This window comes from Diadema antillarum, unplaced genomic scaffold, assembly GCF_040938485.1.
Source record: "Diadema antillarum isolate AM-2024a unplaced genomic scaffold, OU_Dant_1.0 seq00000507_RagTag, whole genome shotgun sequence".
NCBI classification, from domain to species: Eukaryota; Metazoa; Echinodermata; class Echinoidea; order Diadematoida; family Diadematidae; genus Diadema; species Diadema antillarum.
The window spans coordinates 1,732,772-1,756,189 of NW_027271462.1; the positions used below are offsets into that span (position 1 = coordinate 1,732,772).

General features: G+C 39.6%; 2 protein-coding genes across 2 annotated transcripts in view; one reads left to right on the forward strand and one right to left on the reverse strand.

Moving 5' to 3' along the window:
• Positions 1-11,365, reverse strand: part of LOC139733966 (DDB1- and CUL4-associated factor 1-like) — a 41,670-nt gene extending 30,305 nt beyond the window's left edge. The window contains exons 1-9 of the mRNA XM_071644779.1: positions 11,278-11,365; positions 8,395-8,520; positions 5,999-6,149; positions 5,134-5,247; positions 4,279-4,416; positions 3,052-3,807; positions 2,271-2,372; positions 1,633-1,832; positions 824-962 (exon numbers count right to left, since the gene is read on the reverse strand). Coding sequence (XP_071500880.1) covers positions 824-962; positions 1,633-1,832; positions 2,271-2,372; positions 3,052-3,807; positions 4,279-4,416; positions 5,134-5,247; positions 5,999-6,149; positions 8,395-8,498 — 1,704 coding nt within the window. The 5' untranslated portion in view covers positions 8,499-8,520; positions 11,278-11,365. The remainder of the gene's footprint in view (positions 1-823; positions 963-1,632; positions 1,833-2,270; positions 2,373-3,051; positions 3,808-4,278; positions 4,417-5,133; positions 5,248-5,998; positions 6,150-8,394; positions 8,521-11,277) is intronic.
• A 3,340-nt stretch (positions 11,366-14,705) lies between these two features.
• The window catches only part of LOC139734012 (peptide methionine sulfoxide reductase MsrB-like), a 46,760-nt gene continuing 38,047 nt past the window's right edge, over positions 14,706-23,418 (forward strand). Inside the window, exon 1 of the mRNA XM_071644819.1 lies at positions 14,706-14,928. Within this exon, the coding sequence (XP_071500920.1) occupies positions 14,742-14,928 (187 nt within the window). The 5' untranslated portion in view covers positions 14,706-14,741. The remainder of the gene's footprint in view (positions 14,929-23,418) is intronic.

Genomic DNA, 23,418 nt, shown 5'->3' on the forward strand with positions numbered 1-23,418 from the left:
ACTTGGCAACAGAGCAATTTTTGCCACACCCAGCTGGGCACTATTCTGGTTCAGGCCATAGAATGTTTGGTTAAGGCAGGCATGGCAAACAGCACTGGCTCAAGCTAATACACTTTTCACCCTCAAGAAACACTCTGAGAGAAAAGTATGGATTTATTCATTTTATCATTATTTCAGTGAAATGATTGTTTTCAGATCATGACATTATACTTCATGGACATGCTAGAAAAATGTGCATAAGTGATAAAACCAATGCAAGAAGATGATGGATGGTCGTGTGTGCATTTTACTGGCTCTAGGCCAGCTAACCAGTACTAGTACCCATGTTTCAGTGTCCTATATAAAATTGCAAGAGATGTTCACACGAATATGCATTGAGAAAACTTTGATTTCTAAGCAATCCATTGCTTCTAGAATATGGCAAAAGACTTGTGCAAAGCAGGAGCAAATATTATGATCACTCAGTGAGGTTAATGATGTACATAATTTTCACCTTATTCTAAGATCACTCTGGAGCAATCATGACAATGTGTGATTTTTCTTCAGCAGTTGTCATTCTGGTCATGACACCTAACAACTGTGCCCCATTTCTTCAAGGGTGAGAACCTTCCTATAATTATTGTAGGTGCCATGGTCATGACTAGACAACAATCATCTATCTATGTCAGACAGTTTATGCTCTTAGCACAGTAACTGCAGCTATTACAGTTCCTTGATTTTATTGCAAAGTGGGACCGTGGCATAATCATCACAATATGGTGCTGTGCAAGCCAAGATGTTCATAATTTGAAGATAACCCCAGGATGGGGAATGTTAAACTCACAGTGTTGAAGAGCTTGCGTAGACCATCTTTCCTGTCGAAGAGTTCCAGGACCGCTCCAAAGCCAAGACTGGTCATGAGGAACATGGTTGCATGGCACCGGCCAGACTCGTGGGAACACTCCAGCAGCCAAAGCATGTAGCTGGAAAGTTTGTAAGTAGGAAGTAGTTTGGAAAAGCATCGTACAATAAACACAGTTTGTTCAAGGTCTCAGGTACACTATGTTCTTACCCAGTGATACTCACATGACCCAGTGTAATGTCATCATTGGCAAAATATGCATGGACTCATACAACTATCCCAAGGACAACTACCCCTCATCTCCCCCTCTATTGCCCCCTCCCCACCCCCCACCTCACCAGCATGATTTTTGTAAGGGGGGTAGTTGTCTGGATATGGTGGATAAAATAAAAGACTGCAAAATTTTGGCACTAATATACAGGGCCATTAGTTTACTGTACAATCAGATACTCAAATACTAGTAGTAATGAAAGAGTACATTCACTGTACGTAGTTGATCCATGCATATACCCAGTCCTGCATCACTGAGCCCCTTCAAAACACTGAACACAGATTATAAGATCCTCCTCATTTCTTCAGGACATATCTTTTAATGAGAAAGACATGTTTTTCCTATCTTCGATCATATAACTCGGCCAAAAATAATGGACGCATGTCAACCCTAGCAGAATTCAACTACAATTCCTCAACACAACCTTGCCAGAAAAAAGGACAACAGCAATTACCAGCAACGGAAAAACACAGAGACAAACAAACAGACAGAAGCAGCATGTGACTGACTAGATCCTTACTTCATCATCTGAGAAAGGACCGGAGCTGGGAGAAGACAGATGCGCTCCATGGTGTCCTCGTTGTAGGCCAGGTAGTAGAGGCAGAGAGACACGCCCGTGGCCGCCACCGAAGGGCGCGGTATCTCCAGCAGCTTCTGGAGGCCGTTCATCTCAAGGAATTCCATGGCGTACTTCTTATGGCACAGCAGGGAGGACAGGTACTGTTTATTTTAGAAAAAGATGAGTATAAAATGGTATTCATAAATAATATAGTATAAAATGAGTACAAAATACAGCATAAAATGAGTATAAAATGAATGCGAAGTCAGTCATGGTACTTCTACTCTGGCAACCAGTCGGGATGCCTTCAAGACAGATTCAACTTTTTTGCAACTAAAGTGTTCTATCAGCTCTCGAAATAAGTAAGACTGTTCCCAACTTTAAGCCTGTATCAAAGCATCACAAAGCACACTGACAAAATTTACTTAATAATTCTATAAGACAATGAAAAATCTAACACCATTTTTAGACAAAGTACACTACTTCACACTTTGCAAAGTTATGAGAATTCCTAAATAAGACAGAACACACACACACAAAGATATATATCATAAAATTAAGAATGATTTATACATAGATATATATAAAATGATCTATACCTTGAGAGCATCAAAAGTCAGCCTGATATCATTGGTTTTGTTGAGGTCAATGTAGTGTATGATTAACTCCATGGAACCATTCTCGATCATAGCACCAAGAAGCTGTGAAACAGTTCAATAAGCAAAACACCAGAATGCACCATCACATAATTTCATCTCACAGAGAATGGAAAAACAAAATTTACTATGAAGCTGGAAAAATGCATTTTTTTAAATATATACATTGTAGTACTCCACTTGGCCATATTGACAAAACCACAAATAAATTTTACATACAAATATGACAAGTACAGGCCCTGGTTCAAAGAGCATATCAATAGCTATTCCTCTTCAGTGACAAAAATTTTAGCATTCTATTGCAGTGTATTTGATTTGAAACAATCTATTTCAGACACCAAAGTTAGCCTACACAGGAGACACTACAGCAATATGAAATTGCCAATTCATGACCAAACAGAGAGTTCATCATGAGTATACCCACACATTCTAGAGGTGTTCAGTATTGAAATGTATTGTTACATGCAACAATATAATACTTAAGTAGGTGTATCATACTGAAGATGAATGAAATTCAAGTTTTATTGAATTACTACTAGATAAATCCTGTACTAAAATACAACAGAACTACCCTTCATGTCTTTGTAATTGGAAAACGTAAATAAATCTCTATTAACAATGATTCAAGACACTGCCCTTTAGGAAGTTCAACACATACACTGTATGACTTTATGAAGTATCAACAAAAGATTCCCTTGAAAGGCATGACCCCTGACCTACTGACCTCTTGATACTCCCCGAGAGGGGTCAAGTACTGCAGGATGAACCGCTGTTGCATGATAGGAGTGAGGGGCCACATGCAGTGAGAGCCGATGATGTACTGAGACATCTCCGCCCAGCTGCTGTTGCTTAGCTCGACCTCCGCCCCGCTCAGCTGCTGTGACGTCTTGAGCTTGAACCCTTTGACCCGCGACCTGTGGCCTTTGCCCTTTGAGGACACAGACCCTTTAACCGAAGACTTTCCCTTTGAAGTCCTGCCACTCAGCCTCTTGACTCTCTTCCCTGGTGGATTTTTACCCTCATTTGAGTTTGTGCAAGGTAACGCCTGTGACTTATCAGTCACTATACCCGATTCTACTGACGATGATTCTGCACAAACAGAATTTTGTAGGTCTATGATGCCAGCTTCTTTTGTTTCTAGTTCCATGACCTCATCATTGCTTCCGAGTTTCTCACTTGAGTATAATCGCGAATTGACCTCAACCTCCATGCTCCCTGAACTGGAAACAGACGTATCATTTTTACCACTGAGACTAATGCTGACATTTTCATCACCATCCATTTGACCTGAAATACAGTCCACTGCTACAGGGTCAGTGGCTGTCTCGTCTGCAACGCTTTGGTCCACAACGCCCTCTGTGTCCTCTCTGAAGCAGGCGAAGGGACGCTCTTGAATGTCTGAGACAGGGGAGGGCGATGAACTGCCTGCCTCACTGGAGGCGTTCTTGAAAGCATGCAATCTCTGGAGCATTACCGGAACCTAGTCAAAGAAAGAGCAAAAAATCACACTTCTCTGGGCATACAACAATATCATATCACCACATGTACAACCATTTATACAGCATGGAAATGATGGAAATCTGAGTAATTCTGCTTTAAAATGACCTCAAAATATCAGATTCCAGTGATCATATGACACTCATGAAATGATACAGACTCCCAGGAATTTAAACAAATGAATGCATCTCCTAATATCCTGAGAAACTGAAGAAAAATCAACACATACACACATTCCAAAGAGCAAAACACACATGCCATTCAAATCATTCAAATCCATTCAAATCAGTATAATCCATCCAAATTATCAAAGTCTATCATAAAAAGGCATTAATGCCAGTCTTGACACTCAGAAACAACTCAAAGAAAGACAAGGGGGTGGGGGATGAATTCCTGCAATCTGCAATAGACCTATGGACCTCGTTCATTTACATATTTTCAAATGAGAGCTCACCAAACGAGCATTGTCTTCCTTCAGGTTCCCCGCAATGTCCTGGACCTCCACGGCAGCCGCCAGCAGGCCAGTGGTGTAGGCACGTAGCGGCTCCTCCGCATCAGTGGCCCACTCAACAAATCGGTTCACAAAGCCCTCCTATCAGCACAAAGGGAAGAGCGCTTTAGGAGCAATGTCCGTCAAGTGTTTTCAGTGCATGTCAATTCCTAACTCTTCATCTGTGGGCCAAATAACTGAAGATATCAAAATTCTTTCCTCACTTATGGATAAAAAAAGATTTTTAGTGTGCTGCAATGGCTGCAAGTATTACCTTATATGTTTCTATACATCAATGGCTAGCATGATAAAGTTTATTGGCTCAACGCTGACTTTTTTTCTACAATCTTTAAATTTGACATTTTGGTGGCCCAAAAAATAAATGTAGTGGCCCTAAATAGAAGGAAACATAACAATCAAATTAGAATCTTAGTTGCCCAATCGAGCCACCAAGCAATAGCCTTTTTGGAAGTTTGGGGCCGTGGTCCAGTTATAAGTTTTTAATGGCCCTCAGCCACCAGGCCATCGCTGATGTCGAGCCCTGGCTAATATGATTCTGATTCCTGACAATGAGATCAGTTTATTCATTTTGACCCGGCATAATAGTTAAAACAGTATTAATCAAACTTTCTTCGATCTTAAACACATAATACATGAAAAAACGGATCATATGGAAAGACAATATTACTCCAAATTTTCTCAACCAAAAGAATATATCCTCGTACTCAAGAAGCATCCCTACATCTCGTATCCCTACACCTTGAGGTTTTACAGAGTATCCCACTCATCTTAATGCGATAACTTTGATGACCGACTGACCGTTTCCTCAAAGATGATGGACGTCTCAAGACCTGGGACCACATCCAGAAGAAGCCTACAGGCCAAGGTATTGATCTCCCTGTCACGGGACAGCATGATGTAATCATTGACCAACTGCGGAGAAAACAAACCAACAAACAAACGAGTAAACATTTAACAAGAGTTCTAAGGTAAAGAACTGAAAGGTACAGATATTTGTCAGATTCTTTCCTCCTATTTGTGATCAATTTTCATCTATGCCAATGAGGGCTTTGTGAAGAGTTGAAAACACCAAACTTTCTACAGTTTAAGTCTTGATGATATGGTAACACTCCTCCTGTACCACTATATGATATCTGTTCTGGTTACATCATAAGAGATTTTATAATGACCATAAGCACCCCCTCACAACCCTGACTGACCATTTACCAATGACGAGCATATGATAGGCCTGAGGATGCGATAACATGCATTCATGACTGAAAGTACATAATTTAGACAGGAAGCAAGCTGAGTTGAGGTGACTGTTCTAATAAGTTCAATTCAAACTTCTTTCCTTGTTTGTGTTTTTACGTACTTGGCTCAAAGGAATCCTAACACCACTGGATTGAGGCTGTACAAATAGAATGGCACTGATTATCTAATGTATGGTGTGCATTGTATGTCGTCTCTGCTGAAGTTTTCTAAGTAGAGCACAAAGTATCACAAATCAATCAATGAATCATAATCTGATCTCATTTGCATGTATGTTTCTCAATCTTCTCCTGTCTCAATCTGTAAACAGAGCGAGCTTCTGTACCCATCTTGTGCAGTTAAGGGTGTTTGTGTGAATGTGTGCATGCTCTCGTGTGTAAAATGATTCATAATAAAGCCCCTTTGACTGCACCTTGCCCATGAAATTATCATTCTTGAAGAGAGTGGTCAAGAGGTCACCAAGGGCACAGTTTGGATCCATCCGGCCAGGATGGCGGTCATCGAATGGGTCCGGGTCCATCTTCAGGAAGTTTTCAGTTTCAGCCTCCAAGATGTCTGCCAATCTGGAGAGGAAATGGCAGCATTAGTTCATCTGAATGATAGAGGTATTATGGCTATCTGACACTCTGCACACATTGATAACATACTGTATACGCCGAATATTTTGCAAGGTTTTTATTTTCACGAATTTTGCGAAATTAAAGACATGTGAAAATATTGACTCTGATCCCAATGTGAATGTTACGTTCACATGTACATTTCTCTGTTCAGTACAGGACTCCACGATCGCAAATTTAACCATTCGCAAAATCGTTGGGAATTCCCGATTCCCAAAAATTTAGACTTGCGAAATAATTGGCGTATACAGTACATTATACACTCTTGCTCGCTTATAGTCATTTATGTGCACACCTAATGAGGAATACGTCCACATAATCAGGAAAGGCAAAGATATCATTGATTGATAATGATGGCAACAAGGCAAAGTTCCATGAAACTTGTCAAACTAACTGATCCTTTCTTTCATCCATTCTGGGTTGTTATCACTGGGTAATGATGGCAGTCACTAAAAATATTTTATTTATTTATTGTCATCTAGGAGATTCTCACATACCAATGTGACACACCATAGTTGTGACAGAACTAATGGAGAAATACCCCCATGATTTCAAGCTCATGAAATTATTACAATAGGAAGGCTAATAATTGTGGACATAAACATGGAGGGACATCACAGGTCGAGTGCCATTTGACGATTGAAAAAAACTAGAAATATCACTGAAGGTGATTAATACCCCCGCCCCGTGACGACAGTCTTACCCAAGGAATGATCTTTACTTGATCTTCTGCCATTTAAATGCCGTTACCATGGCAACGCAGCTTCCGACACGTCCGAAAAATGTCTTGCACATCTTCCCACCAAGACTATTGTGTGTGCCACATTTCATAAGCTTTTGTCAAAAACTGAGAAAGTAGTTCAATCCACAAGATCTTTCCTTGATCTTCCGCCATTAATATGCCGTTACCATGGCAACGCAGCTTCCGACACATCCAAAAAATATGTCTTGCACATCTTCCCACCAAGACCAATGTGTGTGCCACATTTCATGAGCTTCAGTCGAATACAGAGGAAGTAGTTCAATCCGCAAGATCTTTCCTTGATCTTCTGCCATTTATATGCCGTTACCATGGCAACGCAGCTTCCGACACGTCCGAAAAATATGTCTTCCACATCTTCCCACCAAGATCAAGGTGTGTGCCACATTTCATAAGCTTTGGTCAAAAAACTGAGGAAGTAGTTAAATCCGCAAGATCTTTCCTTGATCTTCTGCCATTAATATGCCATTACCATGGCAACGTACTTTCGGGTACTGTCAAAAAATGCGTCTTGCACATCTACAACCAAAGGCACACATCTGTACCAAGTTTCATGGAAATTGGGCAAAAACTGAGGAAGTAGTTTGCAACACAAAATTTTCCATCATTTTGGATCATAATATGTGAGCTGTTACCATGGCAACATACTTTTTGTCACTGTCAAGAAATGTGTCATGCTGTCCTATATCCTAAGACAAACATTCAATATGAATTCCATGAGAATTGGAAGAACACTGATGAAGCAGTTTTGCCATGAAGCATTTTGCCCTATATTTTACCAATAACATGCCGTTACCATGACAACGCACTTTTTGCCACTGCGGAAATATGTGTCTTGCACATTAACATATTCAGATGAACATCTGTACCTAATTTCATAAAAATTGATCAAAAACTGTGGGAGGAGTTCGCGACGCAAGATTTGTACCCATTTTTGCCCATAATATGCCGTTACCATGGCAACGTACTTTTGGGTACTGTCAAAAAATACGTCTTGCACATCTACAACCCAAGGCACACATCTGTGCCAAGTTTTATGGGAATCGGTTGAAAACTGAGGAAGTAGTTCGCGACGCAAGATTTGCAACGGACCGACCGCCCGACCGCCCGACCGCCCGACCGTCCGCTGATTCCTATATACCCCCTTCAAACTTCGTTTGGCGGGGGTATAACAAAAGAGAGAGAGAGAGAAATATACAAATCACACTGCAAATTCCACATGTATTTTTGGCTGGACAGGTAATGTCATTTAAATGCCAAGCACTAAATTCAGCAATGCACTTCAACTACAACTTTATTGAAGCTCTGACATCACTGAATCAACACAAACCAGCACTGAACATTGCTTGGTCCTGTATCAAAAGAGATCAAGAGATTGTTAGCAGTTGTGTGGGATAGGGAGAGCATGTCATAGAAGCAGAGAGCTATTACCCTGTGAGGACTGGCACAGGTGAGGTAGCAGAACCCTGGTCCTTGTCCCACTGTGCCAGGAGACCACTGAACCTCACAGCAGCTGGAACCTCCTCTTCCTCCATTCTGGGGCTTCTCCAAACGATTCTGCAATCAAAAGAAGAATTCAGGCATGAGGATAACAATGCTAGGGGACACATTTAGGTCATGATACTTTTCAAATGAACTGATCCAGATCCAGATTGCAAAAAATCTGTACAAAATAAAACAATACAAATACAAAATCATTTATCTTAACTATGTTATTGTGTAAAAGCAGAATACAAAATGCAAAATATGCTAGATAATTTCAGTTAAAGGACTGCACTAAAATGTAAACATTTCTTTTTTATGAGAACAGACAATGTAATATTGGAAGAGCTGGCTATGGACAAAGTAATGGTAGTTTGCTGTCTAAACTCTGTCTGTTAGAATTTTTTGTTTTACTCACCATGTCATTTTAATTTACCACATATGGGATTGTTTTCAAAATCAGTGATATGAGGATACAATTTAATTCACTTATCTTGAATCTGTCTAGATTCAAAAGGGTAACCCATCAACTAGTGTCATAAACAATGTAAAGCAACCACAATTTACATCGGTGTTAGTAAATATTCATAATATTAGGATGCTACACTTTTATTTTCGTGTAAACTTTTAGAAAAAGTTACATTTAATGTCCTCCATTAGAATCAATCAATTTGTACTCTATTTAACATTCTACAAGAAAGAGGGCAACACTTTTGACAGGATTGAGCAGTTACAGGCTTGGATAGGAGGGGGGAAGGATATTACAAATTTATGGTGAAAAAGAAAGAATGAAAAATGTTCCATGGCTATCAACATTGACATCTTGGAGATTCTTACTTGTTATGCATCCGAAAAGGCCAAAACATTATTGCATTTTTGTCTAGGTCTCAAATCAGGGACAGTCTTTATCTTTTCTTTAAAAATCTCATTTCATCACATCAAGAGAAATATCAAACCTTGTAGGTAGCTAGCCTCTTGCAGAAAGAATGAAACTAGACATCCCAGACATTTGCTCATTGCCCAAGCTTTACATGTACCTAGATTCAAATGACTGAAGGCGGAAAATTCAAGGCAACAAATACAACACAGATCAATATCCTTGATCAAGTTTTATTATATCTTCTCAGTGGAAGGTACCAACGATGTCCTCTATCATTTAAGCGTTATTATTATTATTATTATTATTATTATTGTTAATATTATCATCATTATTATCACTATCATCATCATAATCATTTTTTTTTCATTTATTTATCTATTCATTCATTTATCTAATCATTAATTGGACCAACTCAAGAAACAATACCTCTGTAAATCAGTGCAAATATGATACAAAAACATTAGATTTACATCATATAAAAAATGGCGAGACAATAAAAATATGCTACGTATGCAACATTGAATCTGGGCTGGCAATAACTGTGTACAAGGAGCAGTGCCCCAAGGTTAGGCTGGCAAAAGCAACTAGACTTGTTAATGTTCTTATAATTTCTTCCAGATTGTGACCACATTCAACAAGTTTATTATTCTGTCACTTTTTATGTTTTGTATTTGCATTTGCAACAGCAAATGTTTTGCTGTTGCTCAGAAGCATATCAGAACAAACAAAAAAAAAGTAGCATTGAGGATTAACAATAACATAAACAAATCTAATTCCTGTTTTATAAATAACAAAAATGACTAAAAATTAGATACCATACACAATTTGAAAACAAACTAAAAATTGTCTGCATATAGATCTATGTCAAAAGTAAATAGACTCTGAACATAAAATAAATCAATTATTCATATAATTAATATACAGTTGAACCTCTCGTATCCGGACAAGTCGGGACCGGGGCTCATCCGGATAAGGGATTTGGCCGGATACGGGAGACTCAATGCTTTATACATGTACATATACATACACATGTACTGATGTAGCCCATTGTAGTACCACATGTAGTAATGTGTATACTGCAACCTTTTCATTGTTACATTTGGGGATGTTTCGGGATGTTGAAATGTCTGAAGGTAAGCAATTTGGAAGGAAATTTGATGCAATGTATGTTAATCATATTGGAAGTAATATGTAATTCATGTGTGTTTGGGTAGGAGTTCTCAAGGAGTTGGGAATCCCCCTTTCTTCCCGTAATTATTAAAAAAAATCATGGCGAGATTGCGTCCGGATAATAGAGAGATCCGGATAAAGGGAGGCCGGATAATAGAGGTTCAACTGTACTGACATGACATATATCATTATAAATCTAAGCATTATCTATAGAACTATTAATACTGAAATAACAACAATGAAAATGTAACAAAAATAAACATACAATAAATACAAAAAATAATGTCATAATCAATTTACACATAAACTGCACACTCTACTCTTGAACATTGATTGACAAATCAACTCAACAAGCCTAACCTTGGCTTATCTTCAGCCAGTTTTACCAAATACAACCAGTTTTACTAAATACTTGCAATGTAATGGTCTGCCTTACTTACGAGATGAAAATTTATTAGGACAAAGTTGCCCTCGATAAACGATTGGTGATCCCCATGCCAGGGAGAGCGCACCAGCTAGCTCTAACCTGTAAAAGCAGCTGATCCAACAAGCGCTAAAAGTGCAAATATTTATCTCGTCTCTTCGTGTGTATACAACAAGCAAGAAAGGGGGTACGTGGGACTGTTTCTGCACATCGACGATAGCGATGCAGTATCATCGCATCTTCTTTTGAATATTGTCTAAAAGGAAGATACGAGACATATCTCCAGACCAACATCAACTACAAGCTCCCTTCATATAATTTAACCTGGTATATGATCACATTTGAGATTCATTCTTACCAATCAAAGCTTCACGGAAATACAGATGCAACGGAGTTTCTGTAAAAACGTCTACAAAACACACGTGCCAAGGTATTGTACAATTGCGCTGCAATGCAATTGCATGTACTGTACTCGAAACTCATCCATAGCATGCAGGCTGGCATCATGCAAATGTTGCGCATGAATACTGTGGTGCTAAATTGTTGAATGAGGGTAATACCATGTACAACGAAAATGCTACAAATACCCACCACTAATCAAAATGCTAAACCTTTGACGGCAAAATTTCATATTATTCAAACTCCACAACACCTACTTATAGACCTACTGGCGCCCTAAACTAGAGACTCTGGAGTTATTAATATATTGGCCTACACTGTAGTTACTCCAGTTGAATATGTAGTTAGTAGTATGAATGTAAATTTTGTAATGGCTAAAAAAAAAAAAAAAAAATAAGTTAATTGAGTATTTTCTGCTCGATGGGATAGTGGCGTCGATCCGTTTTCACGATGTGGGGGGGGGGGGTGGGCAAAACTTGGAGTTGGTGAGTAACTTTTGGTGAAATTTTTGTCTTTTTATTCCTATCAAAAAATAAGAAAAATAAGAATTCACAGATAATTTAATTGCTAAAACGTGGTATCTCAGCTCTTGTGAGACATCACTGTGTAGGCTTACTAAGCAATAGGGGTTGCCCCCTCCCATGTGAGAGAGATTTTGCATTTTCAAAATTGAAATCAACAATCTGATGTACACTTTAGTTTTCTATTAAAAAAGCAAGAAAAATTTCACATATCGGGAATAGGTTTGCATTTTTGTTTTTCCTTTTCAAATACTCATCATTTACTTTTTTCACTTGGGGCCTTAGACAAAAAAAAAAAAGACGAGTTAAAAAAAAAACACTAGACCTGTGCACATTTGTGTGATTTTCTTCACAAATGAACCATTTGATTATAATAGGCGTAATATTGTACACTCTTTATAAAGCGGCAGGTAAATCTCATGTAGTATCCCACAATGCCCCCATCACAGTCGTGTATAGCTCTGTTATTGCTGACCTGCATGAGTGTATGGCATTGAATGTATGAATAATATCTTGCAATGCAGAATAAAAATGAATGAATCTTCTCAAAGATAATAATTTTCCAGGAAATTGATTGAGCGCATATACCTGACCTGTTATAACTCCCACAAAGGATGTTATTGGAATGATGCTTGCCTTTTTAGGTCAAGGGCTGATAGAGATATTTGTTCATATGAAATTTAAAAGTAAGTCTGCAAATTTGTAAGACATGTATTCTATATATTTGCTCTCCATTGTTCTCTGTGACAATACATGGTGGATTGCTGAAAAGAACTTCCATTGAGAGAGAGAATTTGACCAAGTACCGGCAATAAAATTGGTTTGGTTGATCATAATACATCCCTCAAACTTCATCATCACCATCACTATATCACTATATCTATTATTATAATCTCTATTGCTATTATCATTATTATTAGTATTGATATTTATTGCATTTATATACACTTTGATAATTGTTGTTGGTTGACTAGCTCACTTTCAATTTGTTACCTCTTCTTGGTACACCAGGTATGGGCTCGCTGCTTACTCAGCCCCCCCCCCCCCACTCTAGCTGTTGCTTTTATTTTCACCCTTTTCCTTTCTTTATCTCTCTGTTGTTCCTTATCTTGTTTGATGTTGTTTCCCTATTTATCGTCATCCTTCACATGTTGCCTCCATGATCCTCTGCCTTTTGTCTGTCGATACCCTCCTTTAAACCCCCTCCCTTTACCTGTTGGGCTCCGTAACCCTCCCCGTTTGTTTTCTTTGTTCTGTGTCCCTAGCCCTCCCCTGACTGTTAATCTTATTGTGTGTAGTCCTTATAAATGTAATTTTTTCCCTGCCTGTTTGTCAGTTTGCCTCTGACTAAGATTCTACCATACAGGATCGAAAGCTCAGACCCCCTTTGACTCCATTTTATATACTCCATTGGCTCTCCACTATTGGATAACGATAAGTTTTCAGCAGCCTTTTTTTTTGCTACACATATTTTTTCTTCTTACATTAGGTAAGGAGAAATAATTTACCTCCCCTTTCATGTAAAAAAAAAAGTCATGCATGCATAAGTAAATATCATACTCAAACAAGTAGACTACGGAAGATGAAAGATCATGAATACGAGTACAAGAAGCCATGAACAACTTTACACAAGGTCTGAAATATTGATCAAGTCTTGCATAATCTGCTTATTTCGATGTATGGGGTCATTATGCTATTATGTATATCACGATAAAAACATATATTTTTTTATGTTGTTATCATCAATGCATGATAAAATTTATTGATATTTTTTCTTAAGATTTTATATATATATATATATATATATATATATATATATAGGAAAAGGAAGGAAAAACTGACCAGAAACAATTGTAATAATAAATAGCAAAAACTTTGAGCACAGAAATTGGGTTTTCATCGGGATTCGAACCCGAGACCTCCGGAGTACTATAGACCGGTGCTCTACCGACGATATTACAAAAAGCTGCATCGCTTCGGCGATCCCTCACATTTATTCCAAAGTTGATTTACATCATTTGGGTTTATGTCAGGTTAATGTGTGTGTGTGTGGCACACATACACACACTATAGCTTCTGACCACACGAGCAAAGAGAGTTAATGGTTTGGGATGAACACCGATCTAGGGCTTTCAATAGCTCAGTCGGTAGAGCACCGGTCTAGTAATCCGGAGGTCTCGGGTTCGAATCCCGATGAAAACCCATTTTCTTTGCTCAAAGTTTTCGCTATATATATATATATATATATATATATATATATATATATATATATATATATATATATATATATATATATATATATAACATATATACAGGAAAACAATCAAGTTTATCTTCTCATTACGTTTTCTCACAGCTTTATAGGGTATTCAAGTACATGTATTTTGGATTTTAGTTGAACCAGGCTTGCAATCTCAGGAGCAAATCCATAATTATTAGCATGCCAGGTACAAAGAACACAAACTTCTACGAAGGCATACAATAATTCTGCGTATTACTAGCCACTAGGGACCGCAGATTTTTTTTCAGCCTGCCCGTAAATTTGTCACACACACACACTGAGGTTGACATAAGATACTTCGACTGTGCACGATCATTTATGTCATGCATTTACTTAGCACCGTACCCAGCCGTTTCGTGGAGATTACGCAATTTTCGTCAGATTTCCCTTGCATGATGAGCAAGCTAGCTAGCTGTGTATGTGGCCCTGTATGTGGCGGGTTGAAGTCGTAGAGAGCACAACATCACATCATGATCATCTGGATGTGAAGTTGATGAAGGATCTAGGAGAGAACGACGGAAGTGAATCTGCGGTCCTTGCTAGCTGGGGTCTGGAAGTTGAGCCAGAATTGCCACGCTTGTCTGCTGTCAGCTATGAAAACACTCACCAGTAGTGGCAATAATGTCCTCCCAAATTGGATTGCGATGGGTTTGCTCTACCTTCTCGCGTTTGCAGTGTGTGAGGGCTTTGACAGGCGGATCGACAGCATCAGCGACTCCTCCATCGGTGGGTAGAATTTTGCCATCTCTGTCAACTTCAGTGTCAGTGTCTTCATCATATCGCGGCTCAAAACAGCAACTACGATTCAGTGAGTAGATTTAGTTACTGAAGTTTGCCAAAGTATAGTGCCAGAATCGACTGGCTTCTCTCATTCTAGTTCTCGCCCACAGAGAACTGTACTGTAATTTAATTAGTCCTGTAGTATTTTGTGTTTATTGATCGCTTTGTCGGATAAGGATTTCATTTGTAATTATCTCCGCCAAGGGAGGAGGCTATGTTTTTGTAAATGTTACCGTTGGTTTGTCCATGGACCTAACAGAATGGTTTGTCCATGTTCAAAATAACTCAAAAGGTCGTGCACAGGTTTAGATGAAACATGCACTTTTGTTGCAGGAAAGACTGAGAATGGCACAAGAAACAGATGATTAAATTATGGCAATGATCCAGAAATTATTATGGATTTTATGAAGGATTTTTTATATTTTGACAGGTACAATGTAGGTAGGGTCAATGAACTGTAGATTTCAAGCTGCACATTTTTTAAGGTTTTCATATGTGCACTAAAGCATGCTCTGTTTCTACTAGGGCCAGGAGCGACGTGTAGCTGATGAGGGGTTATGACATAACAAAAGGCTTCTTACCTTGAATTTACCTTGAATTTACCTTTAAGTGCCACACCTCCATCTTCACGTAGATAGATTGCGAGTGTGGCAGGGTTTAGGGAGCTTTTTAGCCCATTAATAACCCAATTTAGACAATTTCATTTTGAAGGTGAGGAGTGTCTGTGACTGGATGACATCTTCTGGGAGTTTATTCCAGCTGTCTACCACTCGTTGGCTGTAGAAGTAGGGTGTCTGATCGCGCACTGCCAACCTTCGGACAAAACGCGCCCCTATCTTACAACACGCAAGCCCCATAGAACACAATGGAGTCGCGCGCCTACGCTGTTTTGACCCCGCGTTTTGTGCTAAAAAATCGCATTTATTGCAAAATCCCCAGTCCATGCCGCTATCGAATCCTAACAAATTTGGTATCATATGAAAGAGGAAGTTTTGCTCCATAATCTATCAAAGCGCTGGTACATGACTCCGACGATAAATTGGTGTAAATGTCGTTAGAATCACACCTATCTCGATATCTCGGCGTCTGCTGCGCTACTTGTACCAGCGTGTGGCATGCGAGTAGTTTATTAGGATATGCTGAATCCGATGGTGAGGTCGGTTTTTCGCTAGCTCCACGTCTAGGACCGGGGATATTGCCTAGAAGATACCCCTTGCAATAACTTTTTGATCTCAGCGAACGTGTTAGGCGTGGCTTCGTATGCAACAACCATAGTAACGTCCGAGCAAATACGCTCATACATATGTAAATCTACACGCATTCGCCGCCACATGGCGCGCATGCAGCTACCTCACGCACTGTGTGTGTGTGTGTGTGTGTATCTCACGGACCTACACGTGTAGGTCAGCAGTGTGTCTACCGTCACAAGGTAGCTACGTAGCTGCAATGTAGTTCGCTAGATCGCTGTGTGTGTGTCTACTTACGAGTACGTGCGCGCGCGCACACCCGTGCCACTGAAAACAGACTGAGCTAGCTAGCTAGCAGAATTGCTAGCTGTCACGTCGCTTCGCTTGCGATAGTTCTACAGCACTGAATTCTATGGGGTTACGATTGCCCAGCATTCACAATGTGCATGTATGTAACACGCTCGTAAACCACCTGGCGCATCAGTTTCAACGTAGTCAAAGTACAGGTACTATTACTGGATTGATAACAGGCCTACAATGTATGAGTTAACAATCCAAACGAATGACCATGTAGAGTCATATATATATATATATATATTTTTTTTTTTAATACTTCAGTAGAAAAGTGCACTAACGATGCACGAGTTACAGTCTTTCTCGCGATCTTATGCAGCACAACAGATAGGCCTAGGCTACACAACGCACCATATCAGGCAAGTCAATTGTGAAGCGGTACCGCGGTGGAAGGTAGGTACAAATACCGATTTTTACGACTGAACTTCCAATCGACAAAAAAGGTCAAGCAACGATTTTGGTAAGCTATACTCTTCAGCCACGAATGGTGGTAAAGTGGCATTCATGGCTAAATAGCCATATAACATTTTCACATGAACTGCCATAGACCTCGACAGCATCGACGTGTTATGTAGTCGTCGCATTCAGTAGCCAGCTGTGTACGTGTGTACACACGTACGTAGTGTAGCGCATATAGCGTGTGTGTACAGTGTGTAGGTAGTACAATGATACACTCAAATGCACGCTCGCTAGCTCGTCCGCCGATATTGGCTGGGCCGGAATGCATGCGCTACGTATTCATTCACAACGCTGAGCGCTGTGTACGTACGCACAACATGTATTATGACGACACGAGGGGGAGTGGCTTCTGCGCTGGTTACGCGTTTTAGCAATCCGCTGTACGCTCATTAACCGGTCGCTGGCGATCTGCACGCGAATGCTACTTACCGGCCTTGTTTGCAAACATGATTTGGACACATTTTCGTGCGTGGTCGTCAAAAAAAAGTTGTAATATTGCAGTGATTTGAAAGTTGAATTTCTCGAGATAGAATAATTATTTTGCCATGAAATTTGAAATATATGCTAATGACATATTTTTCTTTCATATGAAATAGTTTATAATCCACCTTCCATAGAATTTCAAAAGTTGCAAAAATGCTACAGACACCCTAGTAGAAGTGTTTTCTTACGTCCAGTCTAGGACGTGTCTTAGCAAGTTTCTGGGAATGCCCTCGGGTACCTTGATATATTGTTTTCTGGAAGATGGAATTTGGGTCGATGTTGTCTAACTGTGTTATGATGCGGTACGCTTGAATGAGGTCACCCCTCTTCCTTCTGACTTCCAGAGTGGTAAGGTTGAGTCTTCTGAGTCTGATTTCATAAGGTAGATCTTTTAGGTTGGGGATGAGTTTAGTGGCCCTAGCCTGCACTTTCTCCAGTGTTTTCTTGTCTTTCTCTAGGTATGGACACCAGGCCTGCATACAGTAATCCAAGTGTGGTCTTACAAGTGATTTGTAGAGTTTTTTAATTAGGATAACTTCTCGACTTCTGTATTGAAAGCTTCTTTTGATCATTCCCAGGACTCTGTTTGCTTTTTTTGCGGCTGCTGCACACTGGGTTGAGACTTTGAGGGATTGGTGTATCAGTACTCCCAGGTCTTTTTCCTCTGGTATTACTCTTAATGTGGCATTCCCCATGTGGTAGGTGTGATGTGGGTTGTGGTATCCCACATGCATCACTCCACACTTGTCAGCATTATACCTCATTTGCCACCTTCCAGCCCATGAGTGGAGATTGTCGATGTCTTTTTGCATGTTCTCGATATCCTCTTCTGTTCCTACAGGGTGTGCTATCTTAGTGTCGTCAGCAAACATTCTAATGAATGAGTTATCACCCATACCACATGGTATGTCATTCATGTACATAAGGAAGCAGAGTGGTCCCAACACTGAGCCTTGAACGACGGAACTTGTTACACTTTCCCAGTCCGACTCAGCTCCTTGCGTAGTAACCTTCTGTTTCCTTCCAGTTAGCCACGCCTTAATCCAGGCTAGCACCTTTCCATCAATCCCGTGAGCTTTGATCTTGGCAATTAGTCTGTTGTGGGGTACAGTGTCGAACGCTTTGGCTAGGTCTAAGTACACCACATCTACTGGAATTCCGTCATCAACGAGCCTGGTTAGGACTTCGAGGTGTTCGAGAAGATTTGTTAGGCAAGATTTTCGTTTCCTGAACCCATGTTGTGACCTGTGGATCAGATTTTGCTGTTCTAGATGTTGTGTGATACGATCTTTGATAATGCTTTCCAAGACTTTGCCAATTACAGAGGTAAGACTTAGAATATTGGTATGATGGGGGTTGTGTTTCCGGACACTTAAGAAGTTGAGATTTAGATGAATTTTTCACGTTGCCATTCTCAATAAAAATATTCCAATACACAATGATGAGGTTCTGTAAGTGATACTTAACAGTTCTTCCAAAGCAAAGCGACAAAATCAATTTTTGTCGTAATTACACTTAGAGAACTTAGAGAACTGAAGTTTGTTGTTTCTGACTCAGACACGCGCACAAGTTTCACATCGCGCGTGTGATAGAATATTGCGCGCTTCTTCTGGTTGACAAATCATGAAACAAATCGCCGAATTCTGCTTTAGAGAATTTACCTCAAAAATTGGTATAAAATATTTATTGAAAAGCCATTGTATTTTATGCTTATTTTATGGGATTTTATTGTGTTTGTGGAAGTAAATTTTTAGTCCGGTCCCACAACTTGTCCGGTCCGACCACGTATGGTCATATATGGGGTGATTTTTCAGCATGCATACGTATGGGTGGAAATCACTGATCTCAATCAAAGAGCAAGACCATCGGTGGAAAGTAGCTGCTTGGCGGAGGTCTGCACTCTCAGAGTGCTTTTCTAGTTTTTCATTGTTTGAAATTTTGAATGGTGATCTTGAAGCAGGTGAGGAAGAGAGGTTTGCAGCAACACGATGTGTATATTCCTTGGCAAAAGAAAACACTAGAAATGGCCCAGGGGAAAGTGGAGGGAGGGAAGTGACATAAGGGAGCTTAGGAGATGTGCAGGGTGAGAGGGGAGGAGTAGCAGTGAGCTAGAAGTTAAAGGTTGTGCTTATGGAGACAGCAACAATTGTAAGGAAGAATAGACTGAAAACCAGGTAAAGCGTAAAGAGTTCAGAAGTTGGTAGGAGGAGAACTTTCAGATGAACCAGAAAGGAGGAGAGGGGAAAGGGAGAAAACTAAAAAATAATTGAAAGTCCACTTAGAGAAGGAAGTGGTGGAAATGAGAAGTTTCAAACAGTGTGATTAAACAAAGTGAGAGAAAAATGAAGCTGGTAAGTAGAGAAGAAGAAAAATAATTAAAAGTGTAGTCATAACGAAAAGAATTCATATGGAAGAAAACTTTGGAAGAGAAGACAGGGTCAAGACGCTTGCTTGTTTGTGCAAAATTTGACTTCAGTGCAATTTTGCCTCCTCCTTCTATTTTTTATTACACCAGCAATAATGAGAGCAGGAGTAGGCAAATAACATGTGCGTACGTGTGTGTGCACACACACACAAGCACTCTAAAGAAAGAGGAGAAGAAATATTGTGTAATACTTTAGACTTTTTTTTAGCTCTACAGATGATGGAGAGACACTTTAGAGAGTTGCTTTGGACAAAATGAATGTGACAGTATCACTCAAAAGATGGTTGGTATCCGTGAGAAGCATTTGAAACATTTAAAGATCTGTAATGGCTAATACCATATACGCGATGGCCTGTTTTATGTCCATAGGGAAAGTTTGGCCAGTGTTCATGTTCTTTAGGCTGCATCATGGGTTAAGGAGACCTCTGTATTTAAAAATCTGTTTTGTGTATGATATGCTGACCAGATTATGATACCCTGTATTACCCAGTTGGACAATCATCTGGTTTCTTCTTGGAGTATAGATCCAGAGCTTGATTGCTGAACAATGAGGGGAAAGTGAGTCCAGTGAGGCTTGATTATGCCACAAGCTGCATGCTGACATCAGAGCAATAAGAAACATGCAATTGTCATGAAGTGTGAATACATTTTAGGAAACCTTGCAAACTCTCATGGGCAAGAATTTACAATTGACCCTTGACCTGCTGCCCCTGTAAATGAATGCAGAATACATATATAATGCAATAATTTGTTCTCAAGAATTACTGTGAGAGATTCTAAAATGAACACTGGGATCTTTATACAGACATATCCTGGAGGAATTAGGTGTGCAAGTCACTGTCACATTAATAGGACACAGAGTGTGAGGAAGTCATTGATATGGATTTGTAAAATATACACACATACAGATGCCCTGATCTGCAATGTAACCTTACAAAAACTCCAAACATACACAATGTACAGTGAAACTGATCAGATATATATTATTGAATGAAAATGAGCAAAGAAAACGGGATTTCATTGGGATGAACTCCATTCTCTTTGCTCATTCTTATTCAAAAGGAAAGGTAGAAAGGAACTGAAATCATTCTTACTTTTCCATCAGAAAATGCAAAAGAAGTATTCTTGTAAAATTATCATGTAGTCAAATCTGTCCCATTGGGCCGGATGCATAAATGCTAGCAATTGCTTGTGCTAGCCTTTTACTCGAATCCGTATGCATAAAAACAAGCAATTGCTTGCAAGCAGAAGCTTTTGCTAGCAAGCACAAGCTATTGCTTGCTGCCCGCAAGCAATTGCTTAGAGACCAAGCATTTGCTGAAAAACGTACACTTGTATGCATAAAACATACCATTTGCTACACTGTAGTTCTTGCTAGCAATTGCTTACGATTTTCCAAGCTCTGTAAAATGAGCTTGAGCTTTTGCTTAACCGGAACGTTCCCCTTTAAGTATCATTTTCATATTTATGAAAGAAAGACCACACTTGTGAAGGAGTGGTATAAATCTACAAGAAATTACTCATAAGTAGTGTAAGAAACTTTTTCATTTCAATAACGGGAATGTCCAATGGTTAGCACGCAAAATGTGATGAAAAACAGGTAGGATGTCTGACTTCGGTGAAGAGCGAGGAGACCTCTCTCCACGTGCGATCTGGCAGATCCGGGCTGCTGTAAGCTGCAGTGATGGGAATCAGCCAGTAATACGTGTGTGTGTGTATAGATGTGTGTGTATGTGTCTGTGTGTGAATTTCATAGCTCTTCTGCTATGTCAGGAAATGTTTCCACACACACACATGCCCTTTCAAATACATGCTGCCACACTCGCCTTTGTTCTTGTGTTCGCACAGGCGTGACATCCCTTTTGTTGAAAACGCAAGCAATTGCTTGTGCGGGGCAAGCAAAAGGTATTGGCATAAGCAAAAGATTATGCATATGGATTTAAGCAATTGCTTGAGCTAGACCTTTTGCTAGACGAGCTTGTGCTTTTGCTTGAAGCAATTGCTTACAAGCAATTGCTTATTTTATGCATTCGGCCCATTGCTTTGATCAAATTATGGAATCAAGCACTCAAAGTACAATGCATACATGTACAATATGTATTTCTTGAGCTGCTTGACCTGGCACACTATGCTGTTTAGGGCTCACACCCGTAAATACAATGGAATGTTCGAGACCCCTTCACAAATTCGTACCAAAGATACCAAAATAAATGAAGAAAAAAATTAATTAAAAATCAATGATGTAGTTTGGCAAAAAACTGAATAGCTGTAGAGTATTGAGTATGAATTCCTCTACAAATTGCATTTTGGTTAGAAGATGAAAGCTTTTCTGGTGGAATTTGAGGGGACTATATTTCATTGGGTACGTGTACGGAAAATGAGTGATTTTTTGAGTGACAAGAACTCGTAGTCTGGCTTTTCGGACCCCTGGACAGAATTTGAACTGAATTATCCACCCTGAGAATTTGATGGATGAAAGGGTACATCTAACTTATCCAGGTTAGTGAAGCTGAAACACCTCATTTCTCCCAGCTATTTTGCAGAATTTTTTGAAATTTGATTTTTAACACACATCCCAATGGGGAAATATTTATGGGTGTGAGCCCTATAGAGGATGCATGCAATGCACACAAGTCTATGGGAAGTATTCATCCCATACAAACTCTGCTGGTTTATGTTGATCTATTGTGTCAGATCTCTTCCCCCTCCCCCCTTCCCCTTCCTACCCCCCCCCCCCCCCCACCTCTCTCCTCTACCCCACCCCCCCCCCCCCCCCAACTCTGTTTGGCTATAATTTGTTTTCTTATTATGTTGTTGTGGTATAGATAGATCTTTGTACATAGCAGTCATCAGTATCACACAACTTTGAATGACTGTGTTATTTTAATGTATTTCTTTGTTTGGCTACCACTGAAACAGGTCAAAATTCATAAAGTTAGTCTGTTTGACAAAACAAAGTCTTTTCAAGTATTTTGTAGGCAATAATGTGATGATGACACCCCCATAATCAAAGATTACTGCCTGCATCTAGGTATTCATCTTATGAAGAACTGATCAACACTACATTTTTATTTTTTAAAAAAACCTCAAAGGGTGTGAGTTTCAAAAGTGTCCCTTTGAGAAGCTTTATAACCCTTGAATGTGTAATTTCCCATATGATGTAGGTGCAAATATCATCAAAAACACATGATGTTTAAAAGTCAAATGAGAAATATGACCTTCACTATAGAGGATGCATGCAATGCACACAAGTCTATAGGAAGTATTCATCCCATACAAACTCTGCTGGTTTATGTTGATCTATTGTGTCAGATCTCTTCCCCCTCCCCCCTTCCCCTTCCTACCCCCCCCCCCCACCTCTCTCCTCTACCCAACCCCCCCCCCCCCCCCCCCCCCAACTCTGTTTGGCTATAATTTGTTTTCTTATTATGTTGTTGTGGTATAGATAGATCTTTGTACATAGCAGTCATCAGTATCACACAACTTTGAATGACTGTGTTATTTTAATGTATTTCTTTGTTTGGCTACCACTGAAACAGGTCAAAATTCATAAAGTTAGTCTGTTTGACAAAACAAAGTCTTTTCAAGTATTTTGTAGGCAATAATGTGA